Source organism: Coturnix japonica, chromosome 9, assembly GCF_054131305.1.
Source record: "Coturnix japonica strain WE chromosome 9, WE-NBRP24, whole genome shotgun sequence".
Taxonomy (NCBI): Eukaryota; Metazoa; Chordata; class Aves; order Galliformes; family Phasianidae; genus Coturnix; species Coturnix japonica.
Window position 1 is genome coordinate 29,608,005 of NC_140671.1, and position 26,470 is coordinate 29,634,474.

The 26,470-nt window shown below is 45.7% G+C and overlaps 3 protein-coding genes across 11 annotated transcripts; all 3 read right to left on the minus strand.

Annotated features, from left to right (window-relative positions):
• Nucleotides 1–596: 596 nt before the first annotated feature.
• LOC107323276 (uncharacterized) lies at nucleotides 597–9,946 on the minus strand. Of its 6 annotated transcripts, none has more exons than XM_085509074.1 (7): nucleotides 9,807–9,946; nucleotides 8,394–8,548; nucleotides 3,021–3,072; nucleotides 2,541–2,728; nucleotides 2,006–2,161; nucleotides 1,415–1,525; nucleotides 597–1,222 (listed from the first exon to the last, which is right to left on the minus strand). In XM_085509074.1, exons 2-7 carry the CDS (start codon nucleotides 8,523–8,525, stop codon nucleotides 1,109–1,111), a joined length of 753 nt encoding a protein of 250 aa, XP_085365200.1. In that variant the 5' UTR covers nucleotides 8,526–8,548; nucleotides 9,807–9,946; the 3' UTR covers nucleotides 597–1,108. The 6 variants fall into 6 exon arrangements, with proteins under 6 accessions (XP_085365200.1, XP_085365199.1, XP_085365203.1 ...); XM_085509073.1 differs by having other exon boundaries at nucleotides 8,349–8,548; XM_085509077.1 differs by lacking the exons at nucleotides 8,394–8,548; nucleotides 9,807–9,946 and adding exons at nucleotides 5,663–5,784; nucleotides 7,096–7,253.
• Nucleotides 9,947–10,579: 633 nt separating this feature from the next.
• CCNL2 (cyclin L2) lies at nucleotides 10,580–19,442 on the minus strand. 4 transcript variants are annotated; one of them, XR_014931851.1, is made up of 12 exons: nucleotides 19,066–19,442; nucleotides 17,989–18,063; nucleotides 17,598–17,707; nucleotides 17,202–17,322; nucleotides 16,478–16,542; nucleotides 14,029–14,332; nucleotides 13,538–13,637; nucleotides 13,349–13,453; nucleotides 13,003–13,144; nucleotides 12,288–12,405; nucleotides 12,114–12,206; nucleotides 10,580–11,937 (listed from the first exon to the last, which is right to left on the minus strand). XR_014931851.1 is itself a non-coding variant. In XM_015882158.3 (11 exons), the coding sequence occupies exons 1-11, from the start codon at nucleotides 19,384–19,386 to the stop codon at nucleotides 11,583–11,585; spliced, it is 1,605 nt and encodes a 534-aa protein (XP_015737644.2). In that variant the 5' UTR covers nucleotides 19,387–19,442; the 3' UTR covers nucleotides 10,580–11,582. The 4 variants fall into 4 exon arrangements, 2 of the variants coding, with proteins under 2 accessions (XP_015737644.2, XP_085365188.1); XR_014931852.1 differs by having other exon boundaries at nucleotides 14,000–14,332; XM_015882158.3 differs by lacking the exon at nucleotides 14,029–14,332.
• A 372-nt stretch (nucleotides 19,443–19,814) lies between these two features.
• Nucleotides 19,815–22,024, minus strand: MRPL20 (mitochondrial ribosomal protein L20). Its single transcript, XM_015882177.3, has 4 exons — nucleotides 21,910–22,024; nucleotides 20,980–21,090; nucleotides 20,612–20,689; nucleotides 19,815–20,085 (listed from the first exon to the last, which is right to left on the minus strand). The coding sequence occupies exons 1-4, from the start codon at nucleotides 21,994–21,996 to the stop codon at nucleotides 19,912–19,914; spliced, it is 450 nt and encodes a 149-aa protein (XP_015737663.1). The 5' UTR covers nucleotides 21,997–22,024; the 3' UTR covers nucleotides 19,815–19,911.
• Nucleotides 22,025–26,470: the final 4,446 nt, after the last annotated feature.

Here is a 26,470-nt window from a genome sequence, read left to right on the forward strand (position 1 = left end):
ATGCTGCACCCAAACCCCATCCTCCCCTTTCTGTCCTGCTCTCACCCCATTCCTCCACCTCAATGACCTGTTTGTGCACTCAGAGGGGCAGAGTCAGCAGGGAATGGAAGCACAGACCTTTAGCTGAGCTGCCCCAAGCAGAGGTCAGACACAACGTGCTCCAACAGCTGCAGCAGGGATGCACAGCCCGGTCAGCAAAGAAAGGCTGCAGGGCATCTCTCCCTCTGTGCCCTGACGTGTATCTGCAGGTGGCTGCTGTCCAGGAACAGCCACACCTGCTTCTCTTCTTCTTCTTCAGCTCTTTGTATTTCTGGGTACGAGAACCACCATCTTGGCACAGCATGAAAGGCATCATCAGCTGGCATAGAGAAACCAGCCCAGCACTTCAAAGAACGCCTTGCTTTTAATCCTTCCCTCAGTCAGAACACCGAGATCTTCTCACCGGCTGCTTTAGGTGTTTCAGACCAGAACAAGGCTCTGTCTCAGCTTCAGGTATGCTCCATTCACATCAAACCATCTGCTCCAGGTTCTATCTGGTCAGAAAACAGAGGCTTATACCCACAGCAATGAACTGAAGTAGCTCATTAAACAGACCATTTGATTAAACGAGACTTTATTGAAGATGCTTGCAGAAGTCTATGTACAAAACCACATTCCCACCCCGAGATCAGGATGCTGATCGCCCACTGGGAACAAAGCGATTGCCTGGTGCTGTGAACCTGAGGACACTCAGATGTACCAAATCCATGGAGTTATTCAGGTCTGGAGGAAAATGAAGGACCTTATCCAGCACAACCAGGCTCCAAGAGCCCGTGTTGGCAGGGCAGGCTGCTGGTTTGGCTTTGGAAACAAAGAGGAACCAGCCCCAGATTTAACCTGTGGTCTTGAACTGATGTTAGTTGAGCACAGTAGTGTTGTCAGGAAGTGTTAGAACAGAACAGTAGCAATATGAAGGAAGAATAAACCTTTCTGCATATACCTGGGGAGGGGGGTGGATATCAGACTGGCTACTTCTATGAGAACCTAAGAAAACCCTGGAGATGAAGACAGTAGTTGATGCAGGTTGAATAGTGACTGACATGCTGTTTCTGTGTTATATGATGTATGTCTACCATGGTAGAGTTTCCCCTTGCCAGTCCAGGAAGGAACCATTTTCTTTTTCACCAAGACGGTCCAGAACAGAGAGAATACCAGGGATGGCTTCTTGCACCTGCAAAGGAGCCTGGAGAGCAGATTGAGGTTGAGTTATTACCGAGCATAAAAGAGAACACAATCAGCTGCATGTAAGGAGTTACTAGGATCAAATGGGACCTTTCTCCTGTTGCACAGTGTGCCCATACAGTGCAACAACTTGTTAGTCAAGGGTGGGAACAAGGGATTTATGCTTTGCTATTCGTGTAGGGATGTCACTAACCATGTTTCCTCCCATGTCTGTCTGAACCCAGCCTGGATGCAGAGAAATACAGAGAATTCCATCTGATTTCAAGTCTGCAGCGAGACATCTGGTGATCATGTTCAGTGCAGTCTGGAAGAGGGGAAACCATCTATTAGTATATGCTGCTTTTCACAACCTTTCAGCAGGACCTTAAGCCAAACTAATTGGCGTCTCCCTTCCAAGATGCCTCCTGACAAGTCAATTGGTGACAGCAGTGTGATGGTAACTCATCCAGGCTTTGTGGGGCCTTCATTCTCAGGGGTATCTCTAAGGGAAGCATTGTGAAAGCTCCACCTCTTAAATTTATTGCCCAAAGATGAAACTAAGTCACTAAGGGAGATAAACATTCAGTTTTGGTTTTTTTTTTTTACTTCTGATCAGGAAAACAAGCACATTAACAGCTTATGAGTAGGTGGTTTAGATGAAACCGCATGTCTAATCCTGACAGTGCATTCCAGCTCAGTGTCTGGATGTGACAGAACCAACACTGTGATCATCTTAAGCTCAGAGTGGCCTTTAACTCACAGACCTGCTCCCACACAATGAGCACAGCCCAGGAATCAGCCCAACCTTTGCTATCCTGTAGGGGTAGACCTTGAGGAACATCTCATTCGCCTGGACGAGTTGCATGGAGGCAGCAAGAGAGGACATATTAATAATAGCAGCTCTGTGGCAGCCCATTCCTGTGCTCAGCTGAGCTGCCTTCCTCAGAAGGGGTAGAAAAGCCTGTGAAAACAAGAGTTGGTTTTAGTTTGGTCACTTTGCTCTTGGTCCATTTAAGGCATGACATACTCTTGAGTTCTGCTCTGTGAATAACTGCAATACAACTCAGTTCCATCAGCACTTGAATGGTGATGACCATTAAGGCAAGCTGTCTATAACAGCCAACTGTAAGCAGCAGTTTGCTCACCTCCCAGCCCAACCTGTCCGCTGAAGTGACCTCATACTAACTAGCTTTAAATAAAGAGAAAGATACCGGATAGAAAGCCATTGCTGCTCTCCTAACAGCACAGCTCTAAGGTGATAAAACACTTGGGTTACATGCCCAACTCACCAGCGGCAGGGACTCTGCAATGCCATCAATCATGTTTCTCTCAGTTCTTACCTTAGTGACCATCAGTTGGGCAACTGTGTTGGTTTCGTAAATGGTGAGCATTGTCTCTGCTGTGACATCCTCCAAGGAGGCGAGCACGTTGATGCCAGCGTTGTTAATGAGGCAGTTCAGACCTTTGTCTCCCACTATTTCTTCCACTTCTTTGACTACTTTCTTGATGCTGTTTTCACAGACCACATCTGCACAGAGGAGCCAAGAACAGCCACGGTGAGCAGCAAAGTGGTTCAGAATGCTATCGCTATACAGCAGGTGCTAAACCAAAGTTAAAACACAACAGTGAATGGGGACAGTTAGGCAGCAAACAAGGCTGGAAACACCACACTCAGATTTACACAGATTATATTCCCTGCTGTTATCTCAAGATGAAGTTATGGATCTTTCCAGCTGCTGGAGGTCATGCACAGCTACTGACAGTGCAGAGATTTCAGATGCACTCACCTGAACTTGCTTCTATTTAAGCCTTTTACTCACCCAGCTGGAGGAGCTTGATATTGCTGTATTGCTTGCTCAGCTGCTGGAGCTCCTAGGAAGAAGAAATGATTTCTGTTATCTTCTTTGTCTGTCTGTGGCAATTACGAAGCAGTTCGAGACCTGCACCTCCAGAACTGATGTGTACTACTATAACTGCACTAAGGGCAGCAGCACTACCTTATTTCAGAGCAACAGAAGCTCTAAGAGCAACAGAAGCTCTAAGAAAAGACTCCTTTGCCACTTGGAGATGCTTGGGGGCTCCGTGTCCTCTCATCACATCTTTTATCTCCATTGATGCTCTACAAGATTCTCTTCAGGTCTGTTTAGTAAACTTGCTCTCCCCACTGCAGCCAACCTACAGCGGCTTGGAAGGAGAAGAAGCCAGAAGCACAAAACCAGCAGATGTTCCTTTCCCTGGACAGGAATAGTTCTGCCATGTCAAGGTCTGCCATATTTATGCAGCTCTGGACTGTCTGCTGTACTTCAGTTTGACAGCACCAATTACAATCAGCTCTAGAAGTGCTCTGGCTTCCACGATGTTTTCATTTCTTTATGGTCGGATTGCTTTGCTGTCAGAGCACAATAAACTACAGCTGTGAGGCAGCAGATAAACCTCCCCTTTGCTAAAAGGCCAGAGGTGTTCTGTGCCAGTGAGAGGGTCCTAAAGTGAGCCAGCAATACCTTCAATTCAGAACTCCAAAGGCTGTAGCATTACGCCTCCCCTGGAGCATCAACACTGCAATTGCTGCATGTAAACCAGAGTTAAAATTCAATAGTTTTTCCATTTAGTTAATTACTGTGTTAATTTAACGGTGACTCCCACTCCAGTGGTTTAAGATGCACAAAAGCAGCTTCCGGGTGTAATGTTAGCTTGGATAGCTTTGGTCTGCAAGAAGTACAGAGCTCTGATGCACTCAATGAGAACAGGAGTGGAAAACCCAGCTAGGAAACCCAAAAAGCACATGAAAACCCATCCCTCTCCCTGCTGTGCATAGATGGGAGGGCCATGACAAGTCTATGGCAGCCTGGACAGCTGCTTGTATTTAGTTATGGTGCTGCAAAAGCTGATTTAAAACAAACAAGCTAACGAAGCAAACAAGCAAAGCACTCAACACCAGCCCCATGTGATCAGTATGGCAGCTCTAGGAGGTGTTTGGTACCCGAACAGTTACCCATGAGAATCAGCTCTCAGAGATTCCAAGAGGGAAAAAAAACCCCTTAAAACTGTGATTAACATCTGTTGTTTCCTGCTTGCTGATTTTAATTCCGATTAACAAAGAGTCAGCCTGCTCCAATTTCAACAGGATCCTCTGGCGCTGAGGCTCCAGATACAGATCCATCAGTGCACGGATTGTTAGGCTCCAATCAGGGTGTTATGTTGCCTCTGTCATTTAGCAGGATTTACTTTGCCTTCTTTATGGAAGCATTATTCACCCTGCTTACAAGTCATGCAAGGAGCCTGGCTGTTTGCAGCTGGCAAAGGGGATTCAGTGCCCCTTCCCATTGCCCTGCTGGTGCTCCAGACAAAGCCAAAGCACTTCAGATTTGCCCATGTATCCCTGAGCTGGGCTATCCAGTATCACAGCACGCAGCCAATTTGCTGTCAGATTATGGAAGAATTCACACCAAGTGGCTGCCGACTGCCCCCACAGCCACAGCAGGATGTACAAACCACTGGCGTAAGCCAAAATTAGAAAGACTTTGAGAACACCACCTTCCTGATATAGCAGATTTGTTACTGGAGGGCTGCTCCAGAGATGGCTCAGCTGGTTTTGTCCATCTGGAGCGCAAAGATGGGACACGAGGGTTATTTTAGAAGAGATTTGTAGCTGCCTCCACTCAGCACCGGAGCAACCCAAGGAAAGGCAGATCAGAAGCAAAAGTTGGGCTGGAGGAGCCCAGCACGGGACTTTTCAGGGAGGGGCAGCGGTTATCTCCATGTGCCTGCAGGCCTGCAGCATGTTATCGTGTGATCTTAGCCCATTTGTTAGGCAAATGTTCTGCGGAGGCCACCTAGGAGGTATGCAGCGCAAGAGCTGGAGTTATTACAGCTGCCAGCAGCCTCGCATGCAAAAGCTTGCAGCTGTTCAGCCTTATCCCAGGGTTAGCGGGCTACAGGAGATGCTGCTCCTTGCAGCAAGCAGAGTGAGGGCAGGCTCCTGTCCAGCTCCTCATCCAAAGTCAGGTCCCTGGGGTGCTGCCTGGAAGATGCTCTTGGCACACAGCTGTGAACAGCACTCGCTCTGCTCAGAGCCCCTCTGGCTCACTCCCCTAGTAGGGATGCGCTGCTGGGTATCGTCCTTGAGATGAGTGCTGGATTGGCCAGTAATTAAGAGTGTTTAATCATTTTTCCTCTAAAATCCGGCCAATTCTTGTTTAAAAGGCTGTGTTTTTTTGTTTCTGCTTTTTCCATCCCAGGATTTCAAGATCTGGCAGCAGAGTGAAGCTTTGTCTGGGAGAAGGAAGATAAAAACTACCTGCCTTTTTGAACCATACCCAGTCCAGCAATGTTACCCAGCTGGCTGCAGCTGTACCCAGTGTATGGCTCAGACACATCACTGCTTGCCCCAGCAGCGGTCAGAGGCTTTGTGCCATCATCAGCATCGCAGATGAGACAGATAGCAGCAGGGAGACCACAATACCTTCAGTAAAGATTTCCCTTCCTTGTGGAGTTTCCAAACCCATCTGTTAGAAATATGCTTTCAGCCGGCTGAGCAGCTCTCCACTGATGTGCTGCCAAAGCACAGCACATGGCTTAAAGGTCCTGACAAAGAACAAAAACCCACCCTGAGCCCCCAAGGACAACTCCAGCTTCGAGAAAACCCCAAAACCAAAACAAACCAACCCAAAGTAAGGATGCACCCGTGTGGCCTGAGAGATCCCCATTCGGGGTTACAAGAACGCAGCCCTGTTCCAGCTTCCTGCCTCCAGCAGGCAAAGGCTGCCAGAAACTTTCCAGGTTTCTCTTGCCTTAAGCAAGCAGTTGCCCAGCCTTTCCCAGGCACCACGCTATGGGAAGGCTGTTCATTCCTTTGTCTACCGGAGCTTTTTGCTCAAGGTCTGTGTAATGCTTCCTAGGAAGCTCTTCCTACTGAAGGAACAGTGTTGCTTTTTCATATGGCTGATTCAAGGCCGTGACAGTGGGAAAACGCTGCCAGACAGGAGGGCCAGCAAAAGCAGCTTCAAAGCAATAGGATCAAAGCATAGGAAGGTTTCTATCAAGGTCCCTGCAATTTGGACCTTCAAGTGAGCAGTCAGCAATAGGAAATCTGTCTGGGACCTGAAGGAGGTCACAGCTAACAGCATGACCACAAGTAAAGGTTGGGAGCTCCCATAATAGGAAGGTAACTCACACCCATGCTGCAATCACAGTAGGTCCGTTCAGAAACATACCCTCAGTGCATGTTTGTGCTGCATTGCCTGCTCTGACATAGAGGAACAGAAGGACTTCCTTCACTTTCCTAAGCACCTATAGAGCAGCACTGTCCCTGCCCTGTGCCATCACCTTGGAACAACAGGAGTCCTTATCCCAGCTTTAGTAGCTGCATGTTGCCAAGATGAGGCTGAAGCTGCTCAGAGGTGAGCAGGCTGATAACCTGCTATCAGCTTAACCCCACAAGATGGGTTGTTTGGTGTCCTACATACGACAGCCTGCAGATAGAAGACGGCTGCAAACATGCTGCTATATTGCAGAAGGCAGGTAAATGAATTCCCCAGTGACACACAGCAGCAATGGGCAGAAGGCACCGATCCCTGCCCAGCCTAAAGACAGCATCTAAGTTGGCTTCATCCTTACTGCAAGTCCAGCAGGGAACGGGAAAGAGCACGAAGGAGCAGCACAGAAGGGACGGGAGAGCTGTAAGGGGTAATCCCGTAAGGGATACCTGTAAGGGATACCCCAGGAAGGCTCCTGGGGCAGCACCTATCTCCAGCTCCGCCCGACGAGCTGCTCTGCCACCTCCCTCCGTCCAGCAGCCCCGCCGTCCCTCCGCTCTCGGAGCCCCCCCCATCCCCGGCTCCATCCCGCATCCCTCCCCGCCGGGTGCCCCCCCAGGACTCAGCCCATCCCTTTTACCTGCGCTTTATCGGGGTATCGGCACGTAGCAAAGACCACCTCTGGGGATGGATCTGCAGCAGCGAGCCCCCTCACCAAGCCCAGCCCGATGCCGCGGCTGCAGCCGGTGATGAGCACGGAGCGGCAGCGCGGCTGGGCCATGCTGCTCGGCTCGCTCTGCTCCCACCGCTGCCCCACGCGGTTCTTAACCTGCACCGCTCACAGCCGGCACCGAGCCCCGGATCCGCCCCCCCAGCCCCGCCCGGCCCAGCACAGCCCAGCGGGCGGCCCCGGGGAGCTGCAGATCGCGGGATCCCCTTCGCTCCCCGCCCCGGGACCATTATTTGCCCGTCTGCTGCACCAAGATGGATAATGGTGAGATCTCTGCCCCAGCAGAACAGAAGCACTTCTAACCGGTAGCAGCTCAACCTCCAGCTCGCTGCCATGGGTGCCTTTACAACCCGGACCAGCACGACCTGACCATCGATCCTGCATTATAGGAAACATCCACAGTCCTTCTGTGCTATATAATAAAACCCTTTATGCTCTGGCAACGCGTTCCCAAATAACCTATTGCTGATCTGCACACGTTTATCCACATGTACCCGGGGCTGTATACAAAGGCTTTCAGCTACATCTGTTAGTAATAAGCTGCTCTACTTTCTCCATCAAAAGGCTTTTTAAGTCACGCTTTTAAGAGGTCATTAAGTTCATTTTGATAGGTGCCAGGAACATCGTCTCCCTTTCAACTTGGAAAACTCAACAACAAAGATTGGGTAAGCCCTCCAGCTTCCCTGTGAGAACTCAAAAACCCCATGAGTCAGCCTCATTTCCTCCAATGAGAAAAAGATTCTATTGTTGCAAGAGATGTAGAGGAGCTCAAGAAATGGGCAAGATATTCACATATCAGTCACGGCCTTCTACACAAAGATAAAAGCCCCGAGCAAGAAGCTTTGCTTGCAATTATCATCTTTTGTATCTCTATCAACACCTTTTGTACCTAAGGGCTTGGGTGATAAGAAATCACTGCACTGCTTGCTAGCAGCTGGATCCTCCTGGAGGAATCAGCTATAGAAGACCTAGAAGACTTCAGCACTGACACCCACAGTATAATAGGGCACAGTTCTGTTGTGCCATTTAGCTCAACCTGAGATGCACACACCAAATGCAGATTTGCTTTGCTTAGCAATTTCTCACCCACAGCTGAGGACAATAAGAACAAGGGTTGCCTGGCGACTCAAGGAAGAGTTGCATCACAGTGCAATGGGGAGAACCTTTTTCCTCTGGTGAAGCAATGCTCTTAAGTAATCGCTACTTGCAGTTTCTACACTTGAGTGAGCTCCATTCATACAGCTCCCATTGGTCACTGCAGGGCTTATTTTTGCAGGTCTCTGGCACTTTTTCCAGCTGATCATCAGGATAAGGACGGTGTTTGCAGAACTATAAATCATTATTAGAGTGATAATCTGTAGATCTGCAGACAAACAAGAAAAAAAAAGGGTTTTAAAAAGCCACTCCCTCTATTTAAATGGCTTTTAATGTGTAATCTGCTGCTTTCAGGTCAGCAGAGTTCACAATGAACAGCTTCTAGGAAGCTCAATGCTAAGAGCAGCCATCCTGCCACAAACCACAGCCATCATCTTCAAAGCCAATGGAAGACCCAAAGCTGGTCACCTACTGCAGCACTTCCATCCATGCTCTAAAGGCCCTTGCAGTGAGCTGGGTGATCAAGGGGGAAGTTTCCAGCACAGTGAAACCTCTCCCCCCATTTTCTCACCTTCCCAAGTTTTCATAACAAGTCTTTCCAATGTAGTGACAAGCAGATTCTCATGAATCAGCTCTGTAGTCTCCTAGAGACCAGCTGTGCTTGTTACCCATACAGTTTACTCATCAGTGTACCAGGAAGAGGACCAGAGCCACTGTTGAAATTCAGCTGTGTCAGCTACATGTTAAGTCATGGGGACACCCAAGTTCCATCCCTCAATAGATTGGCAAATGTTACTTTGATATCAACTGCTAAGATTGCTAACTTAAGGAACTCGGATTTAATTAAAACGCTTGTTAAGCTGAGACCATTTCGAAGAGCCAAGGTGTTAATAACCTGTTTAAAACTTCACACCTGGCATTGCTATCCATACATCAGTTCTAAGCTCTCAGCACAGTAAAGGCACTAAAACTACATGCACATAAGCTTCCCTAGAGCTATTAAATACATGTGGTGAAGTCTTCCATCGTGGGCTTAGAGCAAAGTAAAGCAGTATTCCTTGTCCTTATGGCTTAGTCACATTACCAGGTGGTGAAAACAGGCACACCTCACACCCAGGGAGATGCACCTACTCCTGTCTATGACTCAGCCCTCATATTTCAACAGCTCTGTTTTACACTTCCTCTAGCTACTCTATGCATCTTCTCACAACCCTACCTGCTTGCCAAGACATTCTGTGTAGCTATCTGTTTCAGCCTTTCTGCTGGTGAAGACAGGTTGTTCTCTCCTAGAACAGGATGTCCTTTAATGCTGTGATATAATCCCTTTTGTTTTGGAACCAAACCACTTTAATAGACAAATAAACACACGTTTTCTCCCTTGTGTTTTTCTTTTTTCCTCTCCAGATTAAAGGGACACTATTTATTTAGCACCTCACACAAGCTCAGCTCCTAAGACACAGCTGCTGATTTTTATGCTAAGTGACATAGCATTCAGATAGAAAAAAAGTGCATAGCTCAGATCTTACCTTTATCCTTGGCTGTGCTGCTTGTGCTGGATGGCTGCCACACTGACAGCTAGCAGACATGACACTCAGCTCAGGTAACTCCTCTAGGAGTCCTTCTGGACGAAGCAGCAGCTGTGAACCTGCTTCCCCTCTCTGCTGCCTACCTCAGGAAGCAAACCAAGTGGTGATTTGGGAAGCATCCAGAGCAGAAGGAAGTAATTGAGCAGGGAAACACTTGCTCCAAGTCATTAGCAGGTAGTGAGGATTAAGAACCACTTTAAATGGGAACTACTTAAAAAAAAATAGTTCTGTTTGTTTCTATTAGAAACATTTAGAATAGATCAAAGTTACTTCTCCTGTTGCATTAAATCTTAGCTACTGTAATATTTTGACTTCCACTCAATGAATTATTTAGCAAGCCAGGTATGAAAACATTTGTTTCCATCTGTGTGCAAAAGGTCAAGATAATACATAGAATTTGCTGATGCAGGAACAGATTAAACAAGGGGTGACTCTATCCCTCCCCTACTCTGACTTACTGATTACATTCCACAGCAGCATTTTGTTGGAATTCCGCAGAGCTCTCCCTGACTGTCTCACTCAGTTGTCTTTTCTCAGCTGAAATGTAATCACAAACAAGATGAAGACTTACAGATTGACAGATGGGGGACCAAAGAGTCATTAACCTTTCTCCAGAACAAGAAACAGGGACACCTACTGAAGTGAGTGATGATACAACTTTTCTTCTTTCCTTCTGAGCAGAGTTGTATAGCTCTTAAGAAATTACTATCAAGTTATATTAATATAAAATCAAATATTTTAATGAAATTAGGGAGCGCAAGTGTAACAGCTCAGATATACCACTAGAACTGATACTACTGGGCTGTGGGGTATTGGCTGTTTTTAAAAGGCTCTTCTTCAACAAGCATGCAGATTGACAAACTACTAATTCCTCAGAGCATCAAAGATCCTGAGCAAAGAACTTCAAACCACTTAAAGTGTGTATATATTGGAAATGTCTTATGAGCTGGTGGCCTGCACACAGCATCGCACAGATAAAAAATATACTACTCTCAATACACAGAGCTAAATACTTTCACATTTATCAGAACTTTCTACACAAGTTTGTTTTATAGAGTTCAAGTTTTGAGTTTTCTGTATATATCTTCCACCTGTATTAAACAAATGCTTATTTACATTGTGGATAAAGTATAGAGGCTAGTAAGGCCGTATTCCCATACTGTACTGTAACACTGCAAAATACATATATACACATATAACCTAATATAGGCATCAGTTCTAGAAAAGTCACCTTACGTTTGTACAACATAATTGAGTCAGTATGAAAAGACAGCTTTGTTAGCACCAAGCCACTCCAATGGTTTTTATGAACCTTCTTGGGCCTTCTAATTCCACAGGAAGGACTGTCCAGCATAGCATTCCAGCTGAGGAATGCAGATCCTGCTGCAGAACTGGAAGACCCAAGCAACACTCTATGTGCTACGGTATGCAGATTACAAACAACAGGCATAGGAGCATCCAGACAAGCTCTGCAGGGTTAGCAGCTGTCGCTCCAGCATAACAGCCGTGAAGACAATTATGAGATAAAGTCCATTGTGTAATTGTATCTTGTTATTATCTTTCCTTTGGATACATGACAGCAAGCACAGAATTAACAATAACACTGACTTTACTGAGACCAAGTGGTTTACAAGCCAGGCTAACCCTGTGCTGCAAAGGCCAAATGGCAAAGAGCTTCACTGCTCAAATTCCAAAGGAAAGAACTCCTCACGCTGCTCATCGCCTATGCCTGCTGTGGCCAGGATGGTCTCTGTCGTAACGATGGCTCGCCCGCTCGTAGGAACGAGAACGCTCATGCCTGTGATTCCTGTAGTAGTGGCTCTTCTTCTTGTACTTCCCTGAGTGATCGGAACGCTCTCGGGATCGGCTCCTGGATCGAGACGAACTCCTGCTGTGTGATTTCCGTGCTTTGTGTGCTGAGTACTTATAGTCTTTAGATTTCTTGTAACTTCTCATCTTGGAACTTTTGTAAGTCGAGCTGTGGTTGAACTGCCTCGGAGGGGAGTCGCTGCGGCTCCTGGAGCGGCTGTGGGACTTGGAACCACTGGATGTAGAGTAGCTTTCACTTTTCCTACAGGAAGGGTAAAAACATGATTTTATAAGTAAAAGACTCCACATTACTACACTAACAGCTCCTGAAGGTCATCACAAGAAACAGACTTGTACATAAAGTACGTAATGATACACAATACTGAGATGACTTTAACCACTTCCGTGCAGCAGCACTCCCTTCACAGCACTACATACCTGTGTTTAGGGGATGCAGATCTGGATGGTGATCTTGAGTAACTTTGATCTCTACTTCCACTTCGACTTCTGCTTTCTCTGCCTTTCTGAACCCTGCAAGGGACAACAAACACAGTAAGTTTTGTTCAAGGTAACAATGAGGGAGAAAGTAAGTTTCTGTTAGGCAAATCTTACCCATTTACAGGGCTATTCGAACTTGTTCTTTTGGCTCCTTCTGCTTTCCTTTTAGCATTCTTCATTGCTTGAACAGGGAGCGGTGAAGGTTTATTTCCTTTAACCTCTTTTGGAGACTCTAGAAAAAGAAGCCTTTGTTACCTTGTTTTGAAAATGTGAGCACTAACCAGAAGAGATAAGGATTGAAGCCTCTCCCCACACTACTTGCATTTCACTTCTAACAACCCCTACTGCATCCATGTTGTTTAGGTACATGTGCAACTGCCCACAGGTGGATCTGAAGAACCCCAAGCCAGGATTTAACTTGAAACATTTCCACCCAAATACTATTATTACTGTCACATAAGGGAGTTGACTGCAATAGCAGCACATTGCCTCCTACAGCACTTCACAAAGAGAGGGAATAACGAGCAAGAGAAGAAAAACACCTCAAAAAGCCATTTAACAGACCACAAGTTTCAGACCTCTCACCCAGAAATACTACATACTGAAGTTCCCACCCATATCTGTGCTGTATTTCTTTAGCATAACATGCCAAAACCGAGTATTTAAGTCTGCTTGTGTGTGGTTTTGGCAGTAGATCTCTCCACAGTATACATTTAAGCTAGCTTTAGACTAACTTGAATTTAGTCTTTATCTGTTTCAAGAACTATTCAAACTCCACCATTACAAGTGTAGATGAAAAAATATTCCAAACAACTCATCCACTGCTTACCATTTTTAGGTAGAGGGGAAAATCCTGACGTGTTATCCAGTACCGGGGCTCCTTCAGGTAGTAGACCTTTAGCTTGTGCTTTTGCCTCTTCAATTGCTAATTTCTTCTTCTCTATTTTACTTTCCAGATCAGACAGATCAACCTGTAAGGTCAAGAGCCTCACTTATGACACAGCTTTGCAAGCTAGACTTTCTACTTACTCCTAGGTCAAGGACCCAGACCCTGTGACTAAAGCCCTGTTCCAATAATGTACCAAGCTTGCAGCTGGTGTCAAACAGGGTAAGGTTTTCTAACTCAGGTTTCAACTTGCAGTCATTAGGGGACTCATGATATGAAAGAAACAAACCTTTTTCCTAGTATAGAGCTGCAGAATTTTTAAGCAGATTTCTTGTATCTCCTCTTCTGTTGTCCCAAAGAGTAAAAACCAATGCGGACGATTAGGAAGCGGAATCTGAAAGAGAGGGGAAGGGATACTCAGTTCTTGCTTCTACTATGAGACATAGCAAACTTAAAGTTAATGGAACCACAGGCTCACCTCCAACGTTCTAGCTGCAAGGTATATACATGCACAGGCAATGCTTTCTGGCTGAAATCTTACAAAGACATCCGTCCTCAGGCTATCGTTCATGTAATTCCTGAAAGACAGGATAACAGAGTTGCAGAGCACAAGATCTTCCCTTCTGATGCCCCCCCTCTGCATCTTCTCTCCTCTCCCCCACCCCCAATTCTACAAGTACTGCTTTTTCCTGCATTCAACTAGACTTCGATATTACATCCCTGTAGATCTAAAAAGTAAAAAATTAAAATTGAATGATTTTACTAAAACAAAAAGAAAAATCCCTCAAGGGGAGGGATGTGTGATAGAAATTAAGTTTGACTGACTGGCTGCTGAAAATTCAGCTGTGAGATGAGAACCATTTTTAACTTCCCTTTTCCTTCTGGATCTCTACTGGCCTGCTCTCATGCACTAGAGAGGATTTGCATGAAGACAACATACAATATAATCTGAAGTACTCAGTTACAGACTTTTAGGTTCACATGTTTCTGGGCTGAGCCCAGATGGTTTGGAAAGCAGCAGCTCCTGCAGTAGTTATCCCATGAAAACGAAGTCCACTTCAGCACATGCCAGCCTCCACTGAAGATATAAGGGATCCATTCTCCTTTGGAAGCACTGTTTTCCATCCTGTACAGAATTCTTTCCGATGTGAAAAGCAGCCATAGAAGAAAGGTCTCTGGAAACATCAGTTCAGGAGAATACTCAGTATTCAGGCAGATCTCTTCCTTGGCACATGAAACACGATTTCCAAATTGTCCAATTTCAATAATGTTGCTTAAAATGAATATTCACAGAATGAGAAAACTGTAAAATATTGCATATAATATTCCAGTCAGTACACTTGAAAATCATTCTTCTAAAGTCTTAAAAACAAAGCAACTTCCTCTGAATCTGTCAGTTGAAGCCCTTAAAAAGATCTAGATTTTTAAGCACGTTTATCAAGCAAGGTATCACATGGGGAGAAAACAGAAAACAAGATCCTCTATATAATAAACTATTTGAAAGTAGTTGTTATTAATTATGTGGGTACCATTATACAAGGATTCACTAACCTCCAAGACATCCAAACCAGAGACCACAGTCTAGACATTGGTATCCATTTTACACAGGAGAGTTGAAAGGAACTCGAAGCTTTTAGATGTCAAACTCCCACCTGCTCTGGTTGTCTTACATTCTTGCTTTAGCAAAGAGCAACTGCTGCCCCATATGAGCAGTTGTAACCATCAATTCATCCTTCTGGGAGAAAAGAACTTTAAAAGCCGCTCATATTGTACCACAAAAATAAAATGAGGGAACAAACCCTTTAGCAAATATAAAATAAGAGGAGAAAAGTGGTACTTCAAGCATTAGAACTTCATATATACTTAACTCGTCAGGTTGAAAAACTTGACTGCTTCCAACCCTGGCCACTGTATGCTTTCTGTGTGGGCTCAGAATCAGGTGTGTGAGGAAATGAATCCTTGTCACAATGTATTCACCAAAAAGTAACGTTGTAAAATGCACATTTCAAAACAAAAGGCAACAACTGTACTGGATATATCCACCTGTTATCAAGTACTGGAACCTACAAGCATTAGTATGCAGATGTGTCATTGTAACATCAGAAACATTTCTCAAATGGAGTAATTTCCTCCCTCCTCCTCACTTACCCCTCCTTCCTTTAATAAGGAGTAGAGAATTGGTAATGAGTAATATATAATTGACAGCTGAATACTTCATAGATTATGACAAGTTGAAGGGACCCCCATGTAACAGTACTGGAAATAATAGTACTAAATCAGTCTCAGATGATATCTCTCATTTATAAATTGAAACTAGCTTTCGGTTTTTTATTGTTAAACCATATAGGGATGTATTAAATCCTACCTTCATTTGCTCTTATCGTCTAAAAATACATTTTTTTAACAGCTGTAAAAGTTTAATACTAAAAACCATTCAAAACATCAACATCCAAGTTATAAAACATACAACAGTCAAAAAAAAAAACACAATAAAAATAAGTCAAAGTTTAAGCACAAGAAGCAGTTGGCCAGTTACTATACTATCATGTGTATACCACCTGTCTAGAGTCAGCCTTCTCTTTGTAGAGCCTGCTTTGGTTTGACTGAAGACGGCAGCTATCCCTGCACCATAGCGCTTGGGCAGCAGAGGAGAAGTCTTAGTCACTTACCCTCAGAGGCTACCCTTTGATTAAAAGAGTACAGAAAAGAAAAGTCAAAACTGGTTCTCTGTACACAGGCCACAGTACCAGACAGTTCAGTCAGCAGAAATATGATCTTTGGATTCACACTATTTTTAAACCACGACATGGTTAAAAAGCATCGTTGATTCAAAGTATTGTTTATTTAAGTTTAAAACCTGGAATTTCTCACAAGCTTCCCATATCCAAGCACATCTTTGCAGTAATGAAAGCAACAAGGCAGAGGACATGTCTCGGCAACCACAAATACAATGTGCTCATCCAGTCTTAGAAGCTGAAACCTCGCATTATCCATAGGGATAAGAGAAATTTATCTGTGCTGAGATGTTTTGACGCACCTGTAATCAAGCTCAGGCAATGGGAAAGGCCATTTCCCAGCCTGGTAGTACACTGACTACACAATTTTCCACAAAGAACAAGAAACAAACAAAACCCCGAGAGAACCATTAAGCACTCAATGTTTTCCCTTCAGCTGAAAGGTGAAAGCAGAGAGGAGGGTAGTGAGAAGTCAGGGTGGAAAGCTACCTTACCATTAAAACAGAGCCTCAAACTTAAGAGGCCGATCAACATTTGGGTAGTAGTTTGGGCACTCCAAGAAACACTGGAGCTGTCTGCAGTGGCCCATAATCACTTCAGAGCATTGCTGCCCAGAATACATCAAGTGACATATTTCTGCTACTGCCCCTGCTGGTCTCTTACAACAAAGAAAATCAACTTACCATGAGGTCTGGACCAGGTGTTGGTTACGTTCACATTCTAATACCTGAAGGTACATAACGATTATCTGGAAGATATGGGTTATTGTGTTATTAACAAGAATCTTGAGAGCCACCTAAATATTTCAGAGGGACATCCATGAGGCATCCAGTTTCCTTTCAAGTTCTAAAACACTTCACATGGGTGTTCGCAACATCAAGTGGTCACCCACACAACCTCTGCTTTCCAGTGCAGATGTTGGCATGAGTCAACACACAACCAGATCTGACCTTCCTAGCTCTCCGTCTTCTGAGCTCAGTCATCATGCTATTCATCTAGAAGTCTTGTCTTCAAGCTAGGTATGTTCTCCTATACAACTCACGACTCCTTTTTAGCTGTAACTTGGGAGAAAATACGGCTAGCTGCAATAAGTAACAATGGAAGTATAACAACATTTGCAAAGAACAGACCTAATGCGTTTTGTGTCATTGGTGTATTCAGATTTTTCCCAGGTTTGAAAGGAAAGCAAGAGAACATAGACTACTCTGATTGGAAAAGTTCAGACTCATCAACAAATGAGAGCAAATGCACAATGTGTGATTAAGATGTCAAGAGAAGCTAGCTTCACTCAATTACCTACTGTTCTTAGGAACCAACCATACAGCTCCCATGAAATTAAGCACCCAACTCAATGCATTTATATCACATGCAAAAATGAGTACAAAGTTAAATGTATACAATACAAACCTTATGAGGATGCTTTACATGAACACAAAATCCCAACTCCTTTAGAACTCTTCTTTCTGCCTTAATAATTTGGTTCTTCAAGTTCACGTATTCTTGATCCAGTATTAGAGGTACAGGCTTTCTGCAAGACAATGTCATATTTCAAAGACTAACTTAAACCCAAGGAGTACTCATCTGTATGTTAAGCTATTTTGGCGAAAGCTAACATACACCTCCACTGCTTCTAACACTAAAAACCTTTACTTCAACTTGGTCAACCCACTTTCCTCCTTAATGAGATCTTCTCAACATGGTCTCCAATTTATTAAGCACAAAACGATACCAACATCAGCCTGCAAAGTTGAATAAATATAATACAAAGCAAACATTTCAGAGCATTTTTAAACGTGAGCTTACTTTTTCTCTCGCAGATGTCGAAGGCGATGGAACACATTAATTACATCCCTGATGCGTCTGGGTGCCTCCTCGATTTTGGATGCCAGATGAACACAGGCCATTGACACGTGCTGAAATATAAGCATTGCAAGAGACTGATGTTTTATTCAAATTTGAAGCTCATCTCCAGCATCTTAAGGAGGGATAACATGAGAAAACAGTGGTAAAAACAGGAAAACGCTGAAAACTTCATAAAAATCACTAAATACTACACAGCTCTGCAAAGTTATGCCAGTCCATAAGCCTGCAGGTTAGTTACCAACGCTCTGATCACATCCAGGTGGGCAACCAGGTGAAACAGAGTAAAAGTTAAGTCACTTTCCCACACATACACATCATGTTTGTTTCTTACCTCCATAGAATGCTTCACAAAAGACTTGGTATAGAAGAAACGCTGGAATAGCACCTGTCCTGTAGCCATAGCAACCTAAAAAGGAAGCAACCAGAGCAGGTATTAAGAAAACCCTTCCCAGGTCAAGAAAATACCACTTTGGGTGACTGCAACAGGTTTACGAACAAAAAAAGCTAATAAACACACAACTTAAGCCATATCCTTAGGCAAAAGGACGCCAGAAAAACAACAAACAAAACCAGAGGGTAATGTAATAACCTATTTTTTAGGTACAGGAAAAGAACATGACTCACAGAATTACAGAATTATCAAGGTTGGAAAAGACCTAGAAGATCATCTAGTCCAACCATTCCCAATACTTCCCGGCTAAATCATATTCATCAACACAACATCCAGATGTTTCTTGAACACTCCCATGGTCGGTGACTCCACCACCTCCCTGGACAGTGCATTCCAATGCCTAACTACCCTTTCTGAGAAGTAATATTTCCTAATGTTCAGCCTGAATCTCCCCTGGCGCAGCTTAAAACCATTCCCTCTAGTTCTATCACCGATTACACGAGAGAAGAGGCCCCAGCTCACTATAACCTCCCTTCAGGAAGTTAGAGAGAGCTGGAAGGTCTCCCCTGAGCCTTCTCTTCTCCAGGCTGAACAATCCCAGCTCCCTCAAAAGGCCTGTGCTCCAGACCCCTCACCAGCTTTGTTTCCCTCCTCTGAACGCGTTCCAGGGCCTCAATGTCTTTCTTGCAGCGAGGGGCCCAAAACTGAACACAGCACTCGAGCTGCGACACCTACATGGCTTTCCTCTTACAACCTGATGCTCTGGATACAGCAGACAGGTGGGATGTTTCCCACTAAGCCCACAACGAAACTCGCTACGATCGGATCCGACCATGAACGCCTCCTTAACAAAGCCCAACGGGATCCCCGCCCTCGCTTACATCAGCGCTTCCTGCCGCCGCCCTCGGGCCCTCACGGGGCCTCGGGGCCTCACGGGGACCCGCTTTAACTGCCCACCACCTCGGCTGGGTCGCATTGAGGCCTGCAGGCCCCACCCAGGCCTAGGCCGCGGCCTACCTGCGGGAGGCGGAGCAGGATGCCGGCCGCCTGGATCAGCTCACAACCGGTGACTCGCAGCTCGGTCTCCGTGTCGGGATCGAGGCCGCTGCTCATGGACGGGGTGAATCGCAGCGTGTGCTCGGGCAGCAGGCAGTTCTCCAACGTGATCAGCACCCCCGAATACAACCGGTCGCCGATCAGCACCGCCCCGGGGCCCGGTACCGGTGCGCCGCTTCCAGCTATAGCACCGCCCGGTGTAACACCAACAGCGTGAGGCCCCGCGGGGCCGCCGCCCGTTACCGCCGCCACAGCCGCCGCGCTGCCTGACCCCGCCGCCATTTTGTGGTACCGCCGCCTCGCCTGCGTGCGCTCTCCTCCTCCGCCGGGCGGCGTCTGGGCCCTCATCGCTTGCTCCCCACCCTTTTTCTACTTCCGGCCGCCTCCTATTGGCTGAGCGCGACGCAGCGGCGAGCAGCGATTGGTTGGGAATTTGAACAGAGTAGGCGGAACTTCCGGCTTCATAACTTCCGGCCTTACGACTTCCGGCTTCATAACTTCCGGTTCCATAACTTCCGGCTCTATAAATACCGGTACGGGGCTTCTGCCTCTCACAGAGCCCCGCTCTCCTCAGAGGTCTTGTGTCACCTTAATGGGGACAGCTGGCTCTGCTGGTGCAGGGTTGGAAGATATTGGGTTATTTTAGCTGTTAATTATTGTTTCTCCCCCTATGACGACGCCAGTCATCACTCAGATTCTTCTTCCAACGGTTCTTAATAAAAAAGACGATTTATTAGGTCTGTAACAGAAGGTATACGTATGCTATATACATTTTAACATCATGATGCCCATCTACAGGTGTTGATGTCAATAGTGGTGTACAATACGGGAGAATATCCCCTCTGGTTCCTTCCCGTCTCCCAGGGCTGCAAGGAAACCTTCCTGCCTCCTCCTCTGGGCTAAAGCAGCCAGAGACTTGAATGTCTTTGGTTCATAAATGGCCAAATCCGCGATCATCTTCCTGTTCAGCTCCACCTGGGTCTAAAGAGAAGATGAATTGGTGGTTAAGCACCGTATTTAGGAATAGAACACTACAATGCCTTGTAATGACCCGAGGGCTGACTTTCTCAATGTCTTTCCAAGCCCAACTATGAAGCAAAGAACAAATCTCTTATGTTCTAAACAGAAGATGCTGTATGTTTTGTATATTACTTCTTCTGATTCTTTTAACAGAGGGCCTAAGAAAAATATCCTTCAAGGAGAAGCAACCACGCCTACCACAGTAAAAGGAGACTGAGAGAAACAGGATTAGGAAAGAACTTAGTGCTTTGAGTGAGTACAATCATAAGCACAGCTTGTTTCAATGCTAAGGAAGCAGAACAGTGCTCCCTTTGACAAAGGGAGCTTTTCTAACCATGCTCCAAGCTGATATTGCCCATTCAGACTCCCATTTGGACACCCCCATTTCTCTTCAAGGACTGGCAGCTACACGCTGAGTTTCTTACTGCTGCAGCCAGCAATTTTTGACCTGTTTTGTCAAACTACATTACTCAAGCACCATCCTTACCTTAAACAGATTGCTTATGAAAGCTGAGTACTTCAAACCATGTTCAAGAGAAGCTGCTTCGATCCTGGTGATCCAGAGCTGAAAGTGTAAAAATTAACATATTGGATGATAAAATATTATAGAAATAAATACTTGTCACGTTGATCTAGTAAATACTCAGACCTACATTCTTCTCAGTGCAACATACATCTCTATGACCTTCAGAATGTGAGCTTTTCCAGATCACATAGGGGCTGTTGCCTTAAATCCACAGCACTTTTCATGTTGGTAACATGTGTTGAGAGACAATTCCTCCCAGAGAAAAGTGGCTATACCAGTATATACTCTTTCCCTCTTTTACTGCTTACAGATAACAGTTTGCTATTTACCGCTCTTAGGAACCTTTTCTTCTGCTTCCTGGCCTTTGTTGACTTCACAAAAGCTCTCTGAACATTTCGTACAGCCAACTTATAGCAGCGGTTCTTCCTTCCACGAAAATGCTGAAATATAGACCAGATATTCTTGTTAACTTTAAAGCCATTAAATCCTTCAGTAATGCTAATATATATGCATGCTTGCATTTTGAAGCCCATCATAACAAGCTTCACGAGACATAACCATCAGTTAAGCATACACTGAAAATATTCTTTCATCATTTTACAACTGAAAACCTTTCAGTCCAGCAGGAGGGAGAGAAAAGCCAACCTCACTATAGGCTGTGGTTCCAGGTGGAGAGCAACTGATGCTTTTAAACAACCTCTAAATCTTTATCATTTATCCCCATTTCTGAGCTACCCTCTCAGTTTTGTCCACAGGGACTGGACAAGACCCTCTGCTAGCACTGTCATCCCTGCATCACGACAAGCCGCTGCTGTATGGTCAGTGGAATAACCATCATCTGAAAGAACTCGCACTGCTGCTGCCATCACTTCATTGAACATTTCCCATCTCAGTTCTGCTCTCACCAGGATACCAACCTGCCCTTGGAAAAGGCAATTCCTGAGCCAAAGCACAGCAGTCAGAACTTCAGTTCAAACCCTGCTGCGAAGCACTGCCTTTCAAATATCAAAGCACATTTAAGGACTGGGGGGAAATCTGTTTTTTCATCCAAATAAAACCAAACCCCAACATCAGCCCTTGCAGGCTGCTACTCCCGTGGTGCACAGAACCCCCCTGCTCCTCATGCATGCTAAAGCAGCCCCAGGCCTCCAGCGTTATTCATACACCAGGGCTACACAAAACGCTGTTGTTTTCTTTTTCAGCCCCCTCCAGTGATCCGGACATCCACGGGGACGAGCACCCGGGCCGGGCATACTCACCCGGGCATACTTGAGCACCTCCTGCACCCTCCAGAAGCGATCGGTCAGGCGGCTGCGCAGCCACAGCGGCACGCTAAGCTGCACCATGTCCCCGCCGAGGGCACGGCAACGCCGCGCCGCTCCGGCTTCCGGGGCGGGCACAAAGGGGGACGGCCCCAGCCCTTCCGCCCTGGGCCGCGTCTGGATGGGGTGGGCTGGGTCGGACCGGGCTAGGCCGCACCGGACCAAACGAGGCCTCTCCGGGCCGGGCTGGGCCGCACCGGACCAAACTAGACCTCGCTGGGTCAGACTAGGCCGCATTGGACCAAACTAGGCCTCACCGGACCAGGCTAGGCCACACCGGACCAAACAAGGCCTCACCGGACCAGGCTAGGCCTCACCGGACCAAACTAGGCCTCACCGGACCAGGCTAGGCCGCACTGGGTCAGACTAGGCCTCACTGGGTCAGACTAGGCCGCACTGGACCAAACTAGGCCTCGCTGGTTCAGAGTAGGCCGCACCAGACCAAACTAGGCCGCAGCAGGCCTAGCTACTCTTGCAGCCCCTCTGAGAGAATGAGGCCATGGAGCTGTATAGTGGTTCCTGTTCACTGCTGCTATGTCACCATGCACACTTAATGATGGATTTTAGGGTTTCAGCCCCAGCTGGCTTCATCTTGACCTGCTCTTAGAGGAAAGGCTGGGATTTCACTGGGTGTGTTTGTTGCATGGGTGTTAAAAAGGAATGATTCAGTTTGTGCTGAAGTGAGCTTAATAAATATGAATTAAACTGAGCAAACTCCAACACTCTCTCTTTAATTTTGTGTTTGTGGTTTTAGCAAGTTCTTTTGACCCATCATTAGCACTGGAGTCAGTCATTCAGCCCAGCTGGAGCAAGGCTTCCCCCGTGCTGGGTTTCAATTGCTGCCCAGCCTTGGTGACCGACCATAAAGAGGGCAATTAATGTAGAACTCAGTGCTGGTGGTACATCTTGCTGTGTTTTAGGCATGAGAGATGGTGAAAAGTGAAAAATTATAAACCACAAGGTGGGGCTGTTGGGATGGACCAAGGGCAAGTTACTTAAAGTGAGGGTCTGCCCTTAGAGAAGATGACTATTGACATTAACACACCGCTTTGAGTGCCTCAAAGCAATAATACTCCTGTTAGAAACTTCTCCCTAAGTTACATCAAGCCGCCTTTTGCACTCTGTGGAACTCCAACACAAGACAGCAGAAGCGATTTGGGTTAGGATTTGAGTTGCCTGGCACAGTGTTTTCTGTCTTTCCACGGCTTTAGCCTCAAATTTGAGTTTATTTCCTATAGGGCTTGGTGGTGATGGTTTGGTTTTTTGCTTTGCTCCCTAAGTGCATGTCTTATCCCTTCTCCAGTTAGAGGGCTTAACTCAGACATGAAAAATACTAGATATTTGAACCAGGAGCTGTTGGCAGCCATTCACTATGCTGCGACCGTTCAGGAGCCTCCATGCCATTTGTCATATTTATTACATCCGATGCCATCTGTTTTCCTGCACAGATTCGGGGCTTTATTACCACCATGGCTGGCCTGTGCAATAACTGAACGCAGGATGTATGTGATAGTTATTTCCCTGTGGACGTCTGGGTAGGTCTGTGCAGACATCTCACATTTTGCAGCTTGAGGGAAAGCTATTGGCTTCCGTTCTCCCCTAGGAGCCATTCAGCCTGAGAGAGTGGTGAGGAAATGGGTAGAACAAGATGAAAATGGGCTTTTCATACAATGTGACTGTTTTAAAGGTCATTCCTCTCTATTTTTTTTTCATCTCTTTCTCTCATGCATGAATTCATTAGTAGAAAGGAGATAGGCTCGTTTGTGGTCGTTGAAAAATGTTGATGATTGATACTGACTCAAGGGTCCGAAAAGACAAAGAACACATGCAGGCTCTGTTCTCAGCCTTACCACTGGCCTGCTAGCTGATAGAGCAAGTAAATTCCCTTCTCCACGCCTCAGTTTCCACATCTGTGAAAGGAGGAGTACTCATACAGCTCTTTGAATATCACGTCTGAAACTGCCCTGGGCAAAACCTGAATGCCTGTGCTAGGTGTTACTCTGAGCCTGTGGTAGCACTCTTGCTCCAAATCTTTTGCCTCTGCTTATGAAATAGCTGTGCCTTACACCGTACATGCTAAGCAGGTTTGCATCTCTTGTGTTTTTCCAATCGGTTTTAGAAAGCTTTTCGTGACACAGCTGGTAAATCATTGCAGGATGTGCTCGATGAGAAGTTCCTCTAGCAGTTACTTAGAAGGTTTTCACAGCTTGTTCCCTTTCTCCCAGGAAAGCAGCTGTCCAAACAGAGGTGCTCCTGGGGTTTGCAGTTGTGTTAAAATAGAAATCGATCTGTCAGCCAAAGTGTTCTGAAATCGATTTGATTTTCTTTTATTATTACATAGCACAGTTTTCAGTAACATTTCAGTGCCTGGCATTCAAAACTGAAAAGGACCGTCTTCAGGTTTGGAAGACAGTATTCTATTTATTCCTTTTTTACTTACAATTCAGAGCCTGGGTAAGTTAGTTTCTAATCAGCTTAGATAAGGAACAAATCAGGCTGCAGGCTGATGGCAGAGTCTATTTTTAACGTTCCCCTCCTCACCTGGCACATCAGCTTTAATTTTTTTCTTCTCAATGGAGGGAATAAATAACAACAAACAAAACAGATGTCACCTTCAACATTAAGGCTAAGGGAAATAAAATAACCTGAGAATCTAGCTGAAATCATTCCTGGTAAGGAATAGCACGACTGCCTGGTTCTCTGTGTGGAGAGTGGGTCTCCAGCTCCCAAGTGATGCTTAATCCTCCCCTGTTGCTGCCTACAGGTGAGGGGCTTTTCCCTGCAGTCAGGAAACACCGAGAGTGGAACTCATCCAGTTGGAACATACAGGGGGAATGGCCACTGTTCATCCCTTTGGGTGAGACAGGCACGTACAGTGCATGAGAAGCAAAGTGAGTTCCATTGCTATGTCTGGCCACTGTGTCTGTGGGAGATCTGGATGGCAATCCAGAGAAAACACACTTCAGAGAAGGAATGAGAAGAAGCACATGGCTGGAGGGTGCTCAGGAAGCAGAGTGTGTCCCTTCAGGAACAGATGGGACTAGCTCGCGTGCAGAAATGTGCCTGCTGTTGTTTGTTCCCTGCTGTATTTCAGAAATAAATGTCTCTTGTGCCACTTCATATATAAACAGGATTATACTGGAGATAGTGGCTCCCTTTTTCATTTCTTCCTTTCCAAAAGATCATAAGGAAGCTCAGACTTTGCATAATTAACAAACGTTTCAGCATCTTTTCCCTCAATTAGGCCTGAAATGACCCTTTGTATCTCAAAGCAGGATGGAGAGAGACGTGCAGCTGAAGATCCATGCAGGACCTGAGGAACCAAATCTGAGCTCATGGAAGTGAGCCACAGTCTGTGACCCTCAGACTGATTTCTCAATTTCATCTTGCCTCTCTGTTCTTCAGGGTGTGTCGGTGCTAAGGACAGAACAAGGTGTTCTTTGGCTGAGGGCTCTTAGTATGGATGCTGCACCTCACTTATGAGCTGTACTCAAGTGCAAACGAGTTAGGGGAAATTTTATTGCTAGATATTCACGAGGTGAAGCTCGTGAGACTTCTGAATGCTGGATAGGTTTAACAAGAAGAGCCATAGAAAAATAATGAAGTGGTAAGTGGATCAACTAATAATTGTAATAGCTAGGAGAACTGCATAACCAATGTGGATGGTGTCGAGTTGTTTTTAAAACTTCTTATTTGTTTCATAAGGCTTCGTTCTTGCTGGTATTTGAAATCAATACCAATTTTCTCACACCGCTCTTCAACCCACTTGAGTCTTCAAGCCTGCACTTCAACGCTGATTACATGTGGCAGGCTGCAAATGGTCTCAGGATGTCTCACTTTGTACAAACAGTATGTGACAGTCCAGGGAGGTACTGGGAGGACTGGGAGGCTTTCTTGAATGTGTCTTCCTTCAATTCACACATTGCAAGCACAGCTTGAGCAGTCTCTCAGCCCTTTCCTAGTGGAGAATCTCTCTAGGAAGTGGCACCAAGTGGAAGATAGGACTCCTGGATTCCTTCCCTGCTGTGCTGTGCTGAGCTCTGCCTTCTGGTAAGACCTCTGCACCTCTTGGAAGAAAGTTTTCTCCCTCCTGCACAAGTGAATGCATCCAAAAGGTGATATATATGTAGAGGTAGCAATGGTTTCTTAAATAACATTGATCAAATTAGATAGGTAAAATAAGTGATCATTACTCTGCCTTCAGTACAAGAGCACATCAGTGTGCTCTGCAGACAATAACAGGGGTGAGCACAGAGAACAGAAGGTTTCTAAGCTATATAGTGATTATTATCAACTACTCTGAGGCATTTTAATCTAGAGAGAAAATGAAGAAAATGAATCACAGGCAGAATAATAATTTCAGTTTGAAAGAGACCATCTTGCCCTGGGAATGTATGGTTTGAGCGTGGCTCCTGGGTGCTGTGTGCTAAATCACTTGTGAGGCAGATGTAAGTGATTGGCTGGCACAGAAAGCAGCTTCAGAAGCCACACTGTAAAC